Source organism: Zonotrichia leucophrys, chromosome 9 (assembly GCF_028769735.1).
Source record: "Zonotrichia leucophrys gambelii isolate GWCS_2022_RI chromosome 9, RI_Zleu_2.0, whole genome shotgun sequence".
NCBI lineage: Eukaryota > Metazoa > Chordata > Aves > Passeriformes > Passerellidae > Zonotrichia > Zonotrichia leucophrys.
In genome coordinates, this window is record NC_088179.1 from 14616533 (window position 1) to 14634605 (window position 18073).

General features: G+C 46.8%; 1 protein-coding gene across 1 annotated transcript; it reads right to left on the reverse strand.

The window, feature by feature from the left end:
- Nucleotides 1-912: 912 nt before the first annotated feature.
- On the reverse strand, nt 913-7869 carry CLDN16 (claudin 16). Its single transcript, XM_064721355.1, has 5 exons — nt 7683-7869; nt 3046-3148; nt 2638-2802; nt 1433-1624; nt 913-1114 (listed from the first exon to the last, which is right to left on the reverse strand). Exons 1-5 carry the CDS (start codon nt 7794-7796, stop codon nt 975-977), a joined length of 714 nt encoding a protein of 237 aa, XP_064577425.1. The 5' UTR covers nt 7797-7869; the 3' UTR covers nt 913-974.
- Between the last annotated feature and the right edge of the window lie 10204 nt (nt 7870-18073).

The window sequence follows — 18073 nt, forward strand, 5'->3', positions numbered from 1 at the left end:
TTAAAGGAATGAAAAATGTTCATATCCATCCTTAGAGAACATGTTAAGCCACACAGGGGTTTTCATCCCCCACCCTAGCGAAGATCTGGCTGATGCCCTAACCTCATTCAGCCTATGGCAACCTGGATTTCAGCCAGGGAGCAGTCCTGAATTGGGTTTAAATACCTTTTAATGGAAAGGGACAATATATTTTAGTATCATTTATCCTAGCTGCTAGTTAATGTAGATATATTGTAATGCACAAGTTCAGATTTTGGATCTTCACTCACTTTGTCCAATAAATGTTTTTATTAAGCAGAATGAAGCTGGCAATTTCCAGATTTCACTGAGTTTAGTAGTGTACCTTTTAATACTGACTGAGAAGGACTGTATTTTTCAGGCAAGAATGCACCTGCATTTACAATCATTTCTCAGTGCAGACTCATGGACTAAAGAGAGAGTCAGACATTTAACACAGCTCTTATCTCTTGAAAAGCTCCCCAGCTGCCCGTAAGAGGGGCAGACCCCCCTGCTGAGGGCACAGGGTGCAGATGCTGGTCAGGCAGTCAGTCCCTCCCTTTGGCAGGATTTTCTCCTTTGTACACTCTTGTTAACACATTGCCAGACATGGAACAGATCCATCTTGCAGTTTGGGTGTCTTCATGCAAAACACTGTGCTCTGGAACGGCTGGTTTATCTCATTTCCACCAATATTGTTGAGACAAATGCTGAAACGAGTTTGTGTTGGTTATTTCAGTCTGTGCTTATACAAGTGGTCTCAGCACCCAAGACAAGAGGATTCTAGAAAGCAGGATCTTCTCAGAGTTTACTTTCTTGAAGGAAAGGTATTTTGAAGCTCTCATAATGCAAACATCGTAGCATACAGTAGATCCTTGAAATTCAACTGCATCTGTATCACAACCACAGGAGCTTGAGTCTCTGTGCAATCCACTACAAATTAAAGCAGATCTCTTTCTGGAGCACTTACCTCCTGCTCACACCCTTGTGTCCACCGCATACATTTTAGAGGTGGCTGTCTGCGAGGATGGCGAATGCACGTTTGTTACGAAGGTGGCAACTGAGGAATAGCCTTTCCTCAAGGAGTAGGCAGAATGGAATCTTCCAGAACTGGTCTCTGTGAGGCACAGGGAGAGAAATAGGAACTGCTAATGAGTGCTTGGTGACTTTCAGCTGCAAAGTTTCGTTATTCAGGGAAAGCAGCACTCCAAGGTGTGATATAATAACAACAACACACTTTATGTCATCCTTACACCTCAGTTCCCACATGAAGACCTTGATGTTCTTTCTGGAGCTGCCTAAGACTATTCCCATTTTACAGCTGAAAATACCACCCCTGGAGATGAGCAACCATGCCAAAGGACTTTCCCCACCCCGTAGCACACCCTGAGCAATGGCTCTGTCCCTGAGCTGTGCCTCAACCATGCTTACTTACCTCTGAAGAGATACATGCAGCAGGTGAGCAGGGACCCGGACAAGAAGCAGCCAAGTGACCCCGCCATGCCAAGCCAGCAGGACCAACCAAACTTGTACTGGATGCCCAGGAAGATGTTGTGGAAGAGCAGGGAGGAGCGCTCCACGTAGACATCCACGGCGTACCACACGGAGCCCGTAATGCCAGGGAGACCTGCAGAGAGGGGCCACACTCACAGCCATGGGGGATTAGACAGCTGCAGGGTGGGAAGACCTTCCTGGGACAGCAGGTTTTGGCCCCTGTCCCTGCTTGGTGGATTCACCCTGGCTCCTGCTGATATCCCGTGCTGCCAGGCAGAGGCTGCACCTCTTGGCTCAGCACTCACACACACTTCCAGCACACTGGCAGCACTCAGGTTTCTGCAGAAAAAGGCAGGAAACTCCTCCCATCTCAGCTGCTTGTAAAGTTGTCTCCAGAATTCAATTTTCTGATTTTTTTTTCTGATTTTCAGAACTTTCATGATGTGCTTTTCAGACAAACTTTGAGAAGTGAATTGGAAGATGTTTCAAAGACCCTCTTGATGTGTTTTACATGTGCCCCCAGTGGCTGGGGTGAGTTATTAAATCTGCTTAGACTGAAGAAGAGGTATCTGCTTGATATTGGCATAAAGTCAAATTATATTATTTGGTACCTAGTCGGCTATTTTCATGTTTAAAATTCTTCCACTGGCTGTAACAGCAAAGCACCTTGCCAGTTGGGTATTTATCACCTAGAAGGGACAGACATGTTATTATCCTTTTATTAGAGATCAGCTGCAGAGATTTTGGGTGAAGTGACTTGCCCAAGGTCACACAATCTGTGGCAGAGCCAGGAACCAAACCAGGATGCCAGGACTTTCTAGTCTTTCAGCAATTGGTGTAGAGACCTACAGCAAGATCTCTTTGCTGTATCAACAACCTTAACTGCTCCACAGTGAAACAGCAATAACTGGAAGTCAGTCAATTCAAAGCCAATTCACCTGGTCAAAACATGAACTGAAAGCAGATAAACTCAACTACATGCTGTTTGAGGCAGGTGGTGAACAGAAGAAGCTGCATTACACAAATAAATCAAATAAAGATCCTTCCCCCTACAGAAAATCACCAGCCAAAATAAAAGAAGGCTTTTAATGCTTCCCCACTTTGCTAAAGGGTGTCCTACAGAATGGGAACATGGTGAGGAAATACCTGCAAGGAGCAACATAACCCCAGCCACCAGGCAGATGCGCAGCTTGATGAGCGGCTCATCGGGAAGGAATTTCACACAGTCCAGTCCCAGGACCAGGAAGAGAAATCCAAATCCTGACAGGAGGTCTGCTGTTATCATCATGGCTCGGGTCAGCACCAGCTTCACTGCAGGACAAAAGCAGATCATTCCAGTGCACAAGGAATGGAAGTGTGGGCAGGGAATGGGGTCAGATCCCACGGGAACATTTTATTTTCTGGTGTTCAGCTTTTTTCAGCTTTCCCTGGGAGTAATACCTGACTGAGAAAAGAAACATGCCTCTAATTATCTGTCACTGAGTGGAACAGATACTCTTAGTCTGCATTCAAGTGTCCCCACCACTTGCAGAAACATCTCTGACTCTTACATACCAGAATGCTCGGCGTAGATGGAGTCGTACTCATCACAAGTTTGGATCCCATCAAAAACGTTTGTGACACATTCCCACCACAGGCCACGGCATTTTGTACTCACCTGTGGATTGAGAGGACAAAAAGGACCATAGGTTAAAATATCCACCAATGCAGCAGGTGGTTGTCTTAGCCCTTCAACAGAAATCCTGGTCCAGTTACAATGATGGTAAACCAGAATGTTTAGCTTGAAGAGAAAAAGTAGAAATATGCAGGGAAAGGACAATGTTTTCTATGTACCTGCTAATGCTTTTACATTAGAGCAAAAGAATTCAGACTAGACATTAGGGAAAAAAGCCTTGCCTAGTAAGGATACAAATTTTTAAGGAAATTTCTGAGAGGAGCTGGGGGGTGGCTGACCAGAAAGATCTAAGAGCAGGTTTGCTCACTCATTGCCAAATTCTTGTCTAGGCTGAGCTGGGCAGGGCCATGGACCAGACAACCCGAGATTTTGCTGCGTGTGCTCCCCTTCCTTACCCCATCCTCCTGATGGCTAAGGAGCAGCTCAGAGAGTGGGAGAGGAGTGCAGAGCAGTCTGGATGTGAGCCCGGGGAGGGCTGCCCCTAAATGACTCAGCTGTAAACACTGGCTGGAAAACCAGAGGCAGCCGGTGCTGATCCCGGCCCTGGGGGTGCTGATCCCGGCCCTGGGGCTCCCTCTGTGCTGCCAGCCCTGGGACCACGCGTGCCCAAGCCACAGTCATCACTGAGACACGCAGACTGGGCCAGGCCAGGCAGCAGCATCGTGGTTAATCGTCTGTCCTCCAGCCCTAGATACCATTCCCAGCCCAGCCTTCCATAAATCACTTTAATACGGGAGGCGTTTCCATTACCAATGCAAATATGGCAACAAGCACCTTTAAAATATTCCTGGAATTGCTCATAGGAGGAGCAGAGTTAATGTCGGTGCAGCCTTGGACTCCAGCCCGCCCACTTCTGCCAGCGACACCCGCTGCAGTTAATGGAAAGAGAAACTCTTCCAGCAAATGAGCTTCACGCAGGGGAAGGGGACCAGGCTTGCTTGGATGATGCAATAAATTCATTTTTCTTGCACTGTGTAAATCACAAAGCAGATAATAACATATCTCGGGCACATAATAAAGTCTTATTCAGGATGTACTGAGGTCTGTAGCCAACTGTAATATTTTCTCCACAACACAATGTCTGAGCCAAGCTGTGCACCTCCTCTGTGATAGTGCTGTCTGGATCAAAGGGGAGGAAAAATGACTTGCTGCTTCAGACTGGCAGAAGAGATGCTATTTATATTTGAATGAAAATAATCTACATGTTTTGTTTCATGAAGATGAGAAGTGCTTAATGTTTCTGAGAATTTCAGGGCATATTTAATGAAAAATATGATGAAAAATGAGAAGCAGTGATGGAAAAAACTAATTTCATTGATTCTGTGCTTTTCAAGAGAACAGAGTCTCATAAAACAATTTGCTATGTTTACATTCAATGTATTTTTACCGTGGCCCTCTTAATGCAGTTGCAGGTCCTCTTCTGTCTTAACTCACCACTGTTCAGGCTGTGCTTGAAATTAGCATATTTTTATTAAATTACATTTTATTCCACTTGTGTTTATATAATTTCTCTTTCCTCCCAAACCACCATAGGCTTATTTATACTACTCTGCATTCAGCTAATCATGTCACTTACTTCCTCACTTGCTGATATTATTACTGTTTTTTAAATCTTACAAGCAGCATCTACATCTAAATTATTTATAAGGAGACTAACAGGATTCCAGGCTTTATCACCCTTCAAGCAAAACAGAGGTCTTAAGCACAACAGTTATGGTCTAGCTTGTGAAATAACACCCTTCCCAGACTAATAAAAACTTGTTTAATGTTTTTTGTTTCTTGGGATGTTTCAGATGTCACTACTCCTGGGCAAAGCAAGAGCCAGCCCATCTCCACACAGCGTGTGTGCAGCCAGGGATAATTGTCCCATTGCCTGGTGCGGGAGGGATAGGAACAGGTGTCACTGTGGGGACCTGTGGCTGCCCTCAGCTGCTGCTGAGCTATTCTGGATTCTGCTGCCAAGGGCCAACACTTGCTCCCCTCTGCTTTGTGCACAGTTGATCCTTTTGGTTGTTAATCTGCTCCCAAGCCACCCTTGAGCATCTTCCCTTGTGCTGACAGCACAGACCCTCAGGCACACGGGAACTCGCTGCTGTAAAGGAGACAGGGGTCAGGGCATGGGGCACCATGTGGGGACATGGATTTCCCCATCCATGGCTGGACTCCTGCACATGTTGGTAGCACTAATTCCCCATCACCTCTCTCCCCCTACAGCAGATGTGCTCCAGCTTCCCTGGGCCCAGCTGAGGACTCCCAGAGCAGCCAAAATCACAGCCATGCTCCTCATCCTCCACTCAGATTACAAAACACGACCTGCTTTCCCTAACACAAGTATGCATGTAAAACATGAACTGCATAATGAGTGTAATACATATAATTATACCCTATTCATAATGTATAATTAATATTAAAATAATTCTCATACAGAAAAAAAGGAAAATTACAGAACAAGCGCACGCTTCTCCTTCTGGGGAAAGCGGAGAAGACAAACACGTAAGTGATGTTAGTCACAGTGTTTTACCGCACTCTGAGAAGGTGCCAGCAGACAATGATTACAAGCCCAGCTTGAGTGTAAAACAGGCAGCATTTAACAGTAGTGGAGGTATTTATAATCCACTTGCAGCAGGGAGGGACTGTCTACACAATACAGTCCTCGTTGAGAAGCAGATTATGGGCTTTTTCCACTACAAACTACCGCAAAAATGGACCCAGCCCTGTCTTGATGCTTCACAGGGAGTCACTAACTTGAATAACTTTCTGTAACCTGTTGTTTCTCAAGGGAGGTGAGGGGCTGTGAGAGCTGAGACAGGCCCCTGCAGCCTATCTGAAGGTGGCTGCTCCGGCCTCTTCTTCCTGGGACGCTCCTCTCCACTGGGACCACAGTGAGGGCTTCATCCTCCCCAGCTGTAGAGGGCCAGGGTCAAAGTCAAGCAACCAGCCTGAATCCAGCAGCTGCTGAAGGATGGAGCTCCCTTCTTCTGGAGCCAAAGTTGCCTAACTTACCCTTTTTCCATCTGAAAACAGGAGTCACTGCGGACTCTAGCCTTTCTAGCCGTGGACATTCCCTATTTAGAGAGGCAGTGAGTCATTGGGTCATTAAGATCAGTGGTCAGGTATTAAGGCTGGGGGCGCTTTGCTCCATTATTTAGTATTCACACTCAGAGCCGGAATGTGAGAATAGTGGCTGCTAATGACCAAACTGGGTGTTAATGGAGCACTTCGGACAGCCCATCGCAGATGCCTTTGCCCAGGAAGACAAGGTTACACAGCCTCAGGTAACGGACCAGCTCTTTGCTGCTCACTCTGCTCAGGAGCTGGGCTTCTCTCATCTGGTTTTCCCCACAACTGGACTCCCTTGGCTCATCTGAGTATACTGATACTTTCATCTGAGTACTTTCTGATAGGAATCTGAAATATCTCCCAAATGAAGAGTCAGATCCTATCCAGCACCACTGGGTGCACTCTATTTCTCCTAAAAAGCAGCTCACTGAGCAGACATGCTGACCGCCAGGAGCTGCACTGCATTGGATCATCACCTTGGCACTTACATCCACCTTTCAGGGTTTCTGACAGTCAGACTGTCAGGATTTCTTGTAGCGTAGGGAAAAAAGTTTTTCTTGTAATTAGTTTTATCCTTCTTTCCTTGGAAAATTCACCCCTTCACGTGCAGGAGCTAAATGCTGCAGGGCAACCACTGAGTGCAGAGGAGCTTATGGTTTCATATGCTGGATAGCAGATAGAAAGTTTCCTCCTGATACATTCAGCCAAACTTTCTGTCCTGGAAGGTGTTTCACCTTCACTGCCTAAACGATCCAGTTTGCCAGAGAGCAGATTCCTACACTGTGGACCTGCAGCTTAAATGTACAGAAATTAATGGCTGTGCTGGGAAGAAAATTACAAATTCACAGTACTGAGTGCTGAAGAAACAGTGATGATTTTGGACCTGGAGTCTTTGGGGCACACCTTGCCTGTAAGCAGCAATCTGCTCCCTTGTTTGCAATTACCTTTTGCCAATATCTTTCTCTAATAAAAGACTGCTACTGTCCACATGAGTTCCAGGAGATATTGAGTCCCCATGCTCCCCTTAAATTTCTGGTAGCCCTGTAGCTCAATGGCTGGCCAGAAAAATACTTGAGGAGAACAGTTGTACATGCTGGATGTCTCCACCAAGAAGGCTGAACTACAGAACTAGAGACATCTTCAAAATATCCATGCAGTTGGAGGTACAGGATAACTATTCTCAAGTTCATGCACATGTAAAACTATAGCCTGTAGATCTTTCCTGAACTTATTAAGTAAGAGCACAATCTGGATAAAAAAGTCTGGCAAAGAGAATTTCACAAAACACCACTTTTCTCCTGCTCTTGCCACAGTAATTATTTTCATTCTCATCCACTTTCATCCAGCACAACAAGGAGAAAGAACATGAGAGTGGAGTGGAGCAATGACACCAGGAACAAACTCTCTCTAGCACACATTGGTTTTGGTGATCAGACTCTCCTCACCCCAGTCTTACCTCCAGGGAGTCATCAGCATTCACCATCCAGCAGTCTGTCCAGGTAGATATTATCAAAAACGCAGCAGAGAAAAAAGCACAAAAGAAGCCCACATATTGGAGGAAAAACTTCATGGCAGCAGGTGCTCAGCACATCCAGGGGAGTGCAAACAACAGTGCCCAGCCTTGTTCCCTAAGCCAGGGCAGAGACAGAGTGTCAGTGTGCCAGAGGCCCAGCAGTGACCATGAAGAGCAGCAGGACCTCCTCTCTTGTGCAGATGCCATCTGGTGTGATGGCTGCAGGGCAGTGCTCACTGCCAGGGGTCAGGAGGAGGGTGAGAGCGCCCACGGGAGCTGCTGCAGCCAATCCGCCCTGCCCTGCTGTGGCTCCTGTCATGCCTGACTGAAATGGGGCTGTGCAGAAGGGACAGGTAACTGCAGCCCTGGCTGCCAGGGGAGGCAGATATCATGGCAGGTTTTGTCAAAATAGGCATTAGAAAATAGAATCGAAACTTGTTCTCCAGGGCAGAAGTCTTGAGCCTTGCTGAGGGATACAGAGAGGAGCTCTCATGTGCACACACACATTTATTCTTGTTCAATTATTTATGCTTTACCAGGGAGCAATTATTAAGTGTCTTGGTGTAGATCCCAGGCCACTTGGTTGTTACCCTGTTGGTCTCTGGTGCAGTGATGATCTAGTTCAATACAGAAATGTCACCAGGGAGGAAAAGGAAAAGACAGCACTCATGGGCCTTCAGAGCAAACATCCACCCCCATCCCAGACACAGAACTCTACATTCTGAATTTAAGTCAAACTTCGATACCTCTCATGCCTAGGCCTCAATTTGTTCATGGCATGAGTACACCTTCCATGTGGAAATCTTGAAGTTTTCAGACTAGTGCCAGTCTGGAGGATTTCAGTTGGTTGGAATTTCCCTACTTGCTTACTCTGACTGCAAACTTCTGTTTTCCTGCCGGGCTCTGCAGGTGAGCAGGGGTCACACAGGCTGCCAGGGGCAGGGCCTGTGTGAGAGGCTTCTCAGTGTCTCCTCTCGTGTGGTGCTGAGAAAGCCATCAGGGCTCCAGAGCATCTTTCAGGAGAACCAAAGGGGAATGCAGCTAGAAATTGCTCCCACTCCAAAGGTACAAAAGAACAGAAACCATCATATCCCAAATGATCAATATTTTTGAATATGAAGAGAAGCAGTAACAGGCTGAAGAGCTGCCTTGAATGGACAAATATTCAACACAGGGCAGAGGAGCAGACTCCTGGTCTCGTTCAGCTTTGCTTCCAGCTGCTTGCCCAAGCTGGCGGTGTCTGTCATCTGAGCTGCCACCTCCAGATGGAGCCAAGCGGCACCTTTACAGCACTGCTCAAAGCTTCTGCTTCTCCGGGGTTCCCCTTCAAATACCACAGCAATGAGAAGTTTATTCTCACAACAGATAACCCGTATAATTCCAATCATAACCTCATGAGACAGTTTTGCCGACAGAGATCACAACTTTTACCCTCGATGCCAGGCTTACTCCACTCCTCAGACGTCACCTTGTGGAATAGGTCCTCAGCACATGCTTTGGGAGGCTTAAGTGTCGAACAAAAGTCCCAGGTCATAAAGCCAGGGTATGCAGGAGGCTCTGCTGCTTCAACTTTCTGCTTTCTGTTTCCTAATTCCATTTGCAGAAGCTGACAAGTGAGAAACTTTTCTTCTTCCATCTTTCCCAGATGCAGGTCCCGATGTGGTTATGTGGAAATGATGCTTTCTGCTGAGTTTTCTGGGATCCAAATGTCTGGATAAGTCAAAGAAACCTTCATGATTTTCACTTCATGGCTGTGATAAAGGTAGTTTTGTGTTTTCAACAGTCCTGACCCATGGGGACATGGCAGTGACCACACAAGTCCCATAAAGGATCATGACTCTCATCAGCACATACATGTATGTAGATTGCATTTGTCTGAGACAGGTATGAAAACACACATCATCTTCCTGTACTTGCATTGTTCTGAGCTCATTAACCTCTCTCTGCACCCATTTTTAAAAAGCATCCTAGTCAGTTGTTATTACTGGCAACTCAGGAAAAGCAGTGTGGTGAGCCAGAAAAGGCCTGAAAAATCTGAGACAGCCTTCCCACAATCAGCATTAAGTCCTTAGCAGTGTCAAGACCAGAGCTTGACAGCAACAGAGCCTGGATTAACCAGGAAATGTATTATAGCCATATGAAATGTATTATAGCCATATGAAATGTATTATAGCCATTGCCTTCTCCTTCTGTCCTGTACCCAAATGCAAGCCACTTTCAGAGAGGATAAGCCCAGTGGAAAGAATGGGGACATTTTCTCTTATTTGGTGTATGGTGGAAGTGTCTCTATACAAGCATGACAGAGGTAGGAAGTGAAAATCTCCCATGATAATAGCCAGAGAGGTGTTTCTAAGCTTGTGTGATGGGCACATCATACTCTGTTCTTCCAGCCCAGCCGATGAAATGCCCATGGATGTCAGACCAAGAGGCAAACTCCACTGAGGGGGAGAGGCAGCATGTGAGGCACCAGTGCTGCCTGTGCTTCACTCCATCTCCCCCCAGCTGTTATTGTAGTCCTGGTGATGTCTTGTTTATTTTCCACATGCCCAGCAATGTGCTGCTGTCCCAGCTCCTTCCACATCCCCGTGTTTACCTTCCCTGCAGGGCAGGGCAGGTGAGTGACCCTTCCTGGAGCAGGATGCCAGTGCTTCCCTGACCATGAGTCACTGGGGGCAGGAAGTGGCTCCAGCCATTTGCATCTAGCTTGGGGCTCTGGAGCATCCTGGCCTGGACAGCAGAGCAGGTCAGGATCCTCCAGTTTTCCCTGGTGTGAGGCTGCTCCAGAGTGTGCAAAACACAATGAAGGTGGCTCGTGGCTTTTCACCTGGTGGAGAGACCAATCCAATATCTGGTCCCTCTTTAGGTCTGTGTCTTCAAACACAGCCATAGAATCTGCTGTAGTTACTAGAAAGAATAAAATATTCTTTATTTAGTAGAAAATGGCAATGTATATGTTTAATATTCTTTATTTAGAACAAGTCAGCATCTTCTTGAAGCAAAGTCTGTAGCAGTTTCTCATCATGGTCTGCTTTCCTAAGTTGCATGACAGATGTCCTCTCAGCTTCAGAAAACAGCTCTCCCAAAATAACCTCCCAAGATGCCTTTGTATAGCCCAAAACCTGGCTGACATGATGCAGGATAGCTTTCCAGTGAATTTTTAGGCTGTAGTACATATGCTATCTGTGCTTTGACACTAACAAAAGCATTAGGATATCCTAATATTTGATTGTCAAAGCTTGGCCTTGTCGGGCTCTCACTCTGTGTGGTATCAATGCAGCAAAACATTGCTAATGTAGGAGTTTTATCACCTTGACTACACTCAGTCCCAGCTCAGTGACAAATGCACCATGGGTCGATTGCTTTCATTACTCATTAACACAAGGTGGTCTGTGCTCTCCCTTAAAGCCAAGCTATTTTATGTTAGAGAAAGAGAAGTTACTGCCAGTCTTGGGAAGTGGTTGCCACCAGTCTACTGACAAAACCATTTTTGCAGCACCACCCCCCTGAGGTTGCAGTCCCGTGAGCACAGAAGGGTGGTGTTCTGCCTTTACTTCCTCAGTGTCTAATACACAGTGAGCAGAGGGCCTGGAGCAAGAAGGAAGTGGTGATGCTGTGCATCCATGCATGGAATACAGACCTCTCTGCAAACAGGCAGCACCTGTGACGTGACTTGTGCTCAGGGCTTGTCCAGCAGGAAGGGCTCAGGAGTCAGAGGTGATGGACAGCTTTGGAAGGGGTTTCCCTAAGAGTCCTTCTGCTCCATGGGCTTGTCTGCCCAACCCTTCCCATTCCTCCCTCCTGGCTGTACCGCCTCCATTTTCCTCCATTTTCCTGCTTCACACACTTCCATCATGGCCTCTAAGTGTGTTCAGCTCCAGAGCAGTGCTCCTGGGATGTGAAATGTGTACACAAATAAATTACAGAGCAGTGTGTAATGTACCCCTTCAGCCATGCTCACACAGTCACAAAACCTTGGGATTTAGCTTGGCTTTAGCTCAGTAACCCCAAGGAAAATAGTAAGACTTCTGAGCAGCCTATGATTTTTCAAGCAGGTAATATATAAGATTAAAGGAAAACAGGAAAGCAAAGGCATGTTCTGGTAGATGAGAGCTTAAAGGATTGGTAAGTAAAAACTGTGCTTGTACGTGCGTGGTTGTGTGTGTCTGTATATTATACACACAGATATGATGCTTGCATACACTCCTTTAAAACAGCTTTTTTAGTCACTACAAAGCAATAAATGCTAAAACAAGCATTTCATTACAGTCTTTTCAGGTTCTCAAAGTACCATCTTCTCCTCAGTACAATAAATTTAGTTTTATGGCTGCCTATGAAATCCCACACCTGAGAAACACATCATCTCAATGATGTATTGCTAACCCCACTTTAGAGCTGGGGAAAACCAGGCCCTGACTAAGTGCCCATAGATGGAGAGCGAGGAGTCCCGCTCCCCTTTAGCGCCGGGGCAGGACTCCCTGCCCGGGCGTGGTGAGATCCCTATCGGTGAGAACGTGTGTGACCGCTCGGCTTTCCCGGGAGCCGCCGCAGAATACGCGCTGCCCTCGCTGCATACCAGCTGCACGCAGGTGTGTTTTGGCAGAGGAGCTGGGTAGTGGATCGGACACACCTTTTCTCGGCATGTCACAAGTTCCAGTGCACAGCCCTCGTCCCCAGGCACCCCGGGGGCTGTTGATGCCCTGCCACGTCTCTGCGGAGTCATCCTCACCCAAGCGTGCCTTTCCCAGCATGAGCCTGAACTTTCCCGTGCGCTGATACCAGGGTGATTAAACGCAAGTGAAGCACAACCTCCGTGCCACTGCTAGCAATCGTGCGAGAAGGGGAGGGAGAGCAGCGTGGGCATTTAGCACTCTCCAGAGTCCAGAGAAAAGCACAGGAGAAAGGAGCCGCGGTGCAAGGGCTCTGTGTCGTGTCCTGCTCCTCAGGGACACCTTAGCGCAGGGGAGGGGCCGTAGGTGAGCCTGGCCCTGCAGTGCTCTCCTGGCTGGAATCCAGCCCCCCCTGTGACTCACTTCACAGGAAACATCCGCTTCAGACCTCTGTGCCTCTCGCTGATACTCACCAACCTGCTTATCAGAGTGACGAAAGACCCTCTAGGAGACTCATCGAGAAAGGGATGAAAGTAACTAGGGGGTTAGAAATGCACAGTTTGGTAACAGGATGTTTGGCCTGCTGTAAAAAGCCCAGGAGGACCAGAGCTGAGGCTCAGAGAGAACAGTTGCTGCTGTGATTCACAGACCGTGAACGCAGGAGAGTTTTGAGATCTGGTTAGATGAGTGGGGCCCAGGTTTGGGTGCAGGGTGTGCAAGGAGTTTCCCTGCAGAGCTCTGGGGCTGTGACTCTCTTAAAATCAGTGTCTTGCCCACTTGCCTGCCCTCTGTCCGTACCGACACACCCACTGTCCTGTCTCTCCTCCACATCGGAGTCTCTCTGTGCACTAAAAAAAGAAAGCACAGCATGTCCTTTCCCTCTTTCTTTCACCTGCCCCTATTCTGCCCCGGTGGTCCTGGTTCATGAAGGGCCCAGTTTCTGTTCTTTAAGAAGATGTGTTGTTCCTCACCCACGCTCTCCCGAAGATCATCCCTCCCCTCTTTCCAGGCTTAGAGCTTCATTTGCACCTTCTTTGTCAACAGCACAGGGCGTGGGCTCACGGAGCGCTCCCGAAACACCCATCGGCAAAGCCTCTGTGTACGTCGGGCTTAAGGGAGAGTTTCACCAGCAGGGACACAGCTGTGAGAGAAACACCCCCAGCCTCTGACCTCCAGCCAGATAACTGGGGTTTTAGACTCCCTCCAGGCATTGAAATATAACCTTGGGTTTCCAATGTGCTCTCCCAGTCCTAGCGATAAAGGGTGTGTTGGAAAGTCCGGGGAAGAAACTCCTTCCCTCCTCCTCTGCCAACACAGAGTTCTGCTTTCAGTGCAGACGGGTCTTGCACGTAGCCAAGGCTTTTCAAGAGTTTCATTTCCTTGCAGGCATTAGAATTTAACCGGCCACATTTAAATACTAAGTGTTAAACTCTGCTCCCCACTGAAAAATCCAGCCGTGTGTGTCATGGCAGAGGTCAGTGAGTGCTTCAGAAATACCTGGCTCTGATTTGGGTGTCTTAAAGAGGACTGACCACATTGAATGTCAATACTTACAAATCCCATCCTTCTGCTCCTCTCAGTTTCCAAAGACAAATGCTTGTTGGAAGAAGGTTGTACAGCGCCAGTGTACCTCTGAGGATGCTGAGCAGTTGTTAACTGTTTCTGGCCTGTCATGAGATTTCCTACAGCACAGTAATCTGTGCATCTTGAATGTTTCCAATGTCCAAGGACAGCCCAAATAGGTTTGGTCTTACTGATCCCCAGAGGAATTCCTAGCAGCATGTGAAGGGGACTAAGTTCAGCAACCTGAAAAAGACACGAAACTTCATTTCCTAATCTTTGCATTGCCCCTAACAGTCTGATCTAGAAATCTGGCAAGAATTTATGGCAGAGCCTTTCTAGGAAGGACACTGGATCACTTTATCTTCCCAGCACTAATTATCTGACATGTCATAAGGGCTTAGGAAAAGGGCAGAGGTTGTGGTCCAGGCACAGAAAGGTGAGACATAGCCATACCCTGAGATGAGAATCTTTGAGTAATTTCTAAATAGCTGAGTACAGCTTGGGCTTTTCCTTGGTGTGAAGGTTGCCCCCAAAACCAGACTCACAGGTACTTGATCTTGATGGCTCATTTGGTCAGTGGTTGGGCAATGTAAATGGTGGTAACTCTGACTTCACAGAGGTAACTTTGTCTTTAGGACTGCCTGAACAGCAGTTCCTGCAGAGCACCTCAGATGAAGTCATTAGGCATCTTTTCTCTTCCCCATCTCTTTGTAATACCATTCCAATGCCTCCTTCCTCCCTTGATCTGATTTCAGCAAGAACAACCTGAGGTTATTCCAAAGAGGAAAAATTTTCAGTGGTGATTCTGAAGGTGATCAGATTCTTGCCATTCTCAGGAAGTTAATTTCGTAATAGGGTATCAAGTTCATAAATTACCATGGGCACCATCCATCACTGAGTTCCTGGTGGACACTTGGTGAGATTTGGGAAGAAACGTGATTCTTGCTATAAATTATCTTGGAGGATCTTGACCAAGACCTTGGAAGTATCAGGAACGTGATGAGAGACAACAGGATTGGTAGATGGCAAGGAGTAGCTCTTTACAGAGCCCATCTGCTGGAAATGCACTTAGAAAACTCTTCCATGGATGGTACCAGGGATGATTTTTATCTTGTCAGGACCTTGGTGCACATCTCTCATGGCTCATGCACTGAGCATGACTCTCACACACACATGGATCTGCCTTGCTCTCAGTCAGTCTGGGTCTCACTTACTCTCCTTGTTCCCCCTCTCCTGCCCTGGGACTGCTGTGCTCCAGGTGTTCCTAGTGGCACATGGTGGGGAAAGTGGCCACACTTCTGACAGGGCACACTTTCCATCTGCCACATCACTGCTGAACCTCTTCCCAGATGCCTCACCACACCTGTCCCAACGTGACATTCTCATTAGTTTCATACATTTTGAAAACTGCATTTCTTGTTGATGTGATGTAAAGCTACCCTCTATCTACAACATTTAACTCCCTGCTTTTCCTACCATTACCTCTCTAGTACTATGAAACTCATTGTTTCCAGGAATTTGATTGTGTCTGACTTTTGTTTTCTATCTGGCCTCTGGTACAGAATGTCCAGTGAAGGAACAATACTAAAATAGAAAAACTGAAAACAAAATAAATCCTACCATACGGGTCAAATCTCTTGGCCTCCAGGGGTTGGTTTTTGTGCCCTGGAATCTCTATCAGAGCTTCCAGTATTGCTTTGGGAAACAACACACGAGCAGCCAAGTGCAGGACCACCTTTATTCCTTGGCAACTCACTGCCTTGCACAGGCAAGCCCTGAGATCTGAGAGCTATGGGTAATGACACACAAAGCACAGCTTTACACATGCCAAAACCACTTACTTACAGACGAGAAAGATTCCAGTGTTTTTGAGCCATTCTGAGGCACAGTCTCGGGCCCTGTAGTCATTTGCTGGTTGCTGATTCAGAAGAGAAGAAAAAACAAAGGTAACAGGTGAAAACTGAGAAGCTGGGGAGGAGACACGATTTTTTTCAGAGGCCTCGCTAGAGAGAGGTTTGGAGGAGAAGTCAGGAGTTCAGCCAACCTCACACAACTTCAGTGTGTTACATGTAAACACATTTTAGCTACAGCCAGATGAAATCCATCATGTGAAGAGTGGAATTAAACTACTCCCAAAACTGTAACCTTATTAAAACTGGTGGGAAAATATGAATGTTTGAATGACTGCAAGAAGAGGGTTGATTATTAGCTTGGTTTATCTCCAGATGATTAGGAATTCCAGGTCATGTCTGCTGACCAAACATAGATCGGTTTATGCTTTTTCTGTCCCCAATTTTTGAGAATGAATAATTACTACAGCCTATTTTAAATCATATTTTCAGAATATATTCCCTGTGTGTAATCAGTATCAAATAAGTCCCGTCAGTGCCTTCAATGAATGCTGCCTCCATCGAGCACAAATTTCAACAACAAAGAGGAAATCTGAGCTTTGCTCCTGGAAATGATGGTTTCAATTCATCTGTGTAGGTAAAAGCTCTGGTTTTGATGCTGTTCACTGCCCTGTGGTTTATGGGCAATGGGAGTCATTTGAAGGAAGTCTTCTCCAACAACATTTTTGTAAAACTTTGTACTGAATGGCAGCCCTGCAGGAGTGAGCAGCAGATGAAGGGTTAAACTTTCCTTGTGCTGTTGCCCTCTCCAGCCCTGAAAGCTGTGATCTTTGGCTGCTTCAGCTGCTACCATGGTCAAACACAGTCTGCAGACCAGGCTGGACACAATCCTGACTAATCCCAGGGAAGATTTGCAGAGGTCTTAGATCCTCCTGACATCTGGGCAGAGACATCTGGGTGCTGCCTGCAAAACAGAGCTTGGAGCTAAGGTTCAGCAGGGGTGTTTCCCCTGGATGGATGGAGGAGTAAGTGGGAGAGAGAGAAGAAAAAGCAGCCTGCAGAAAACAACAAAGTCTTTTTGAGGTTTTTCTAGACAATGTAAACCTGAGCTAAACACATGTGGTCCTACCAGTCCACCCTTTTCCTCCAGAACCTTGGGGACTTCAAATGAAACAGCAAGTCACAGAGTTCAAAAGAAACAAGGTGTTCCTCTTTCCTGTGAAATACTGAGTAAATCTGCAAAACTCCTTCCTGTAGAATGCTGCAAGCGCCAGAAGTTTAAAAAAACAAACAGCTGGATTTATGGAGGGAAAATCGAGTGAACAAAATTAAAGTTAAAAGTACTGGCACCGGCTCAAGGTTTATTGAGGCATGGATCAGGGCATGCTATAATGCATTTTGGAGAAGGGTCACTGTTCTTGCATTATTTCCTGGCTCTACAACCAGCTGCCACCAGAAACATGGGCTGGAGTGCTGCTGTCTGGCCATTCCCATTTTCTGGTCCAGTTGTGAAGCTTATGCCTTCACTCTGAAACCAGAGTAATGCAGCTGTGCCTGCTCTGCACACCTGCTGCTCCATGCACTTGCCCATACTTATAATAACTTACAATCAGGTGTTTACCCTTGTGCATGAGTTTTAGCTCAAAGATGAATTCAGGGATGTCTGGGGGCAAGCTTTAGGGTATGCAAGGACAGAGAACCACACGTGAGCCCGTGCTTCCCAAACACAGGCTCGCACAGTGAGACCTTCCCTGAGAAACGTCTGAGAGAAGAGGAAACCAGGCTGCTCACCTGCAAGTCCTGGCAAGTGTTGAAGCTTGTTTTTGCCAGAAAAGGAAACAGGTATCGTTTACTACCCACAGAGCTGAGATCTGTGCTGAGTACAGCACTGAGGCTGCTCTCTGACTCACACCCCCCGAGGGAGTGACATGGCCAGGGTGTTGAGCATTTGTCCAGGGCTGTGGCACACGAGGGCAATCTCTCTGAACAATTAGAGGAGTCTCTCTACCTGCAGACAGAAACATCCCAGTTTGATTTCACGGACTGTCTGTACACACGCCTCCTCTCACTTGGTCATGCTATTGTAAAGGACAAAAATTCAGCTTGCATGTTTACTTAAGAGCAGGCCAATCACTGAGGACTGTCACTAGGGGAGTACCTTTAGCCTAAAGAATACAGAGGAGATTGCAACATCTTGGATAAACCCAGGTCTTTCAGCCGAGATTAATGATCTGAAGGAATGGTATTTCCCAAAAGTCAGGTATAAAAACTAGGTGAAAATAGAGTGAAAACTCTTTGGGAGTTCCAATGGAAA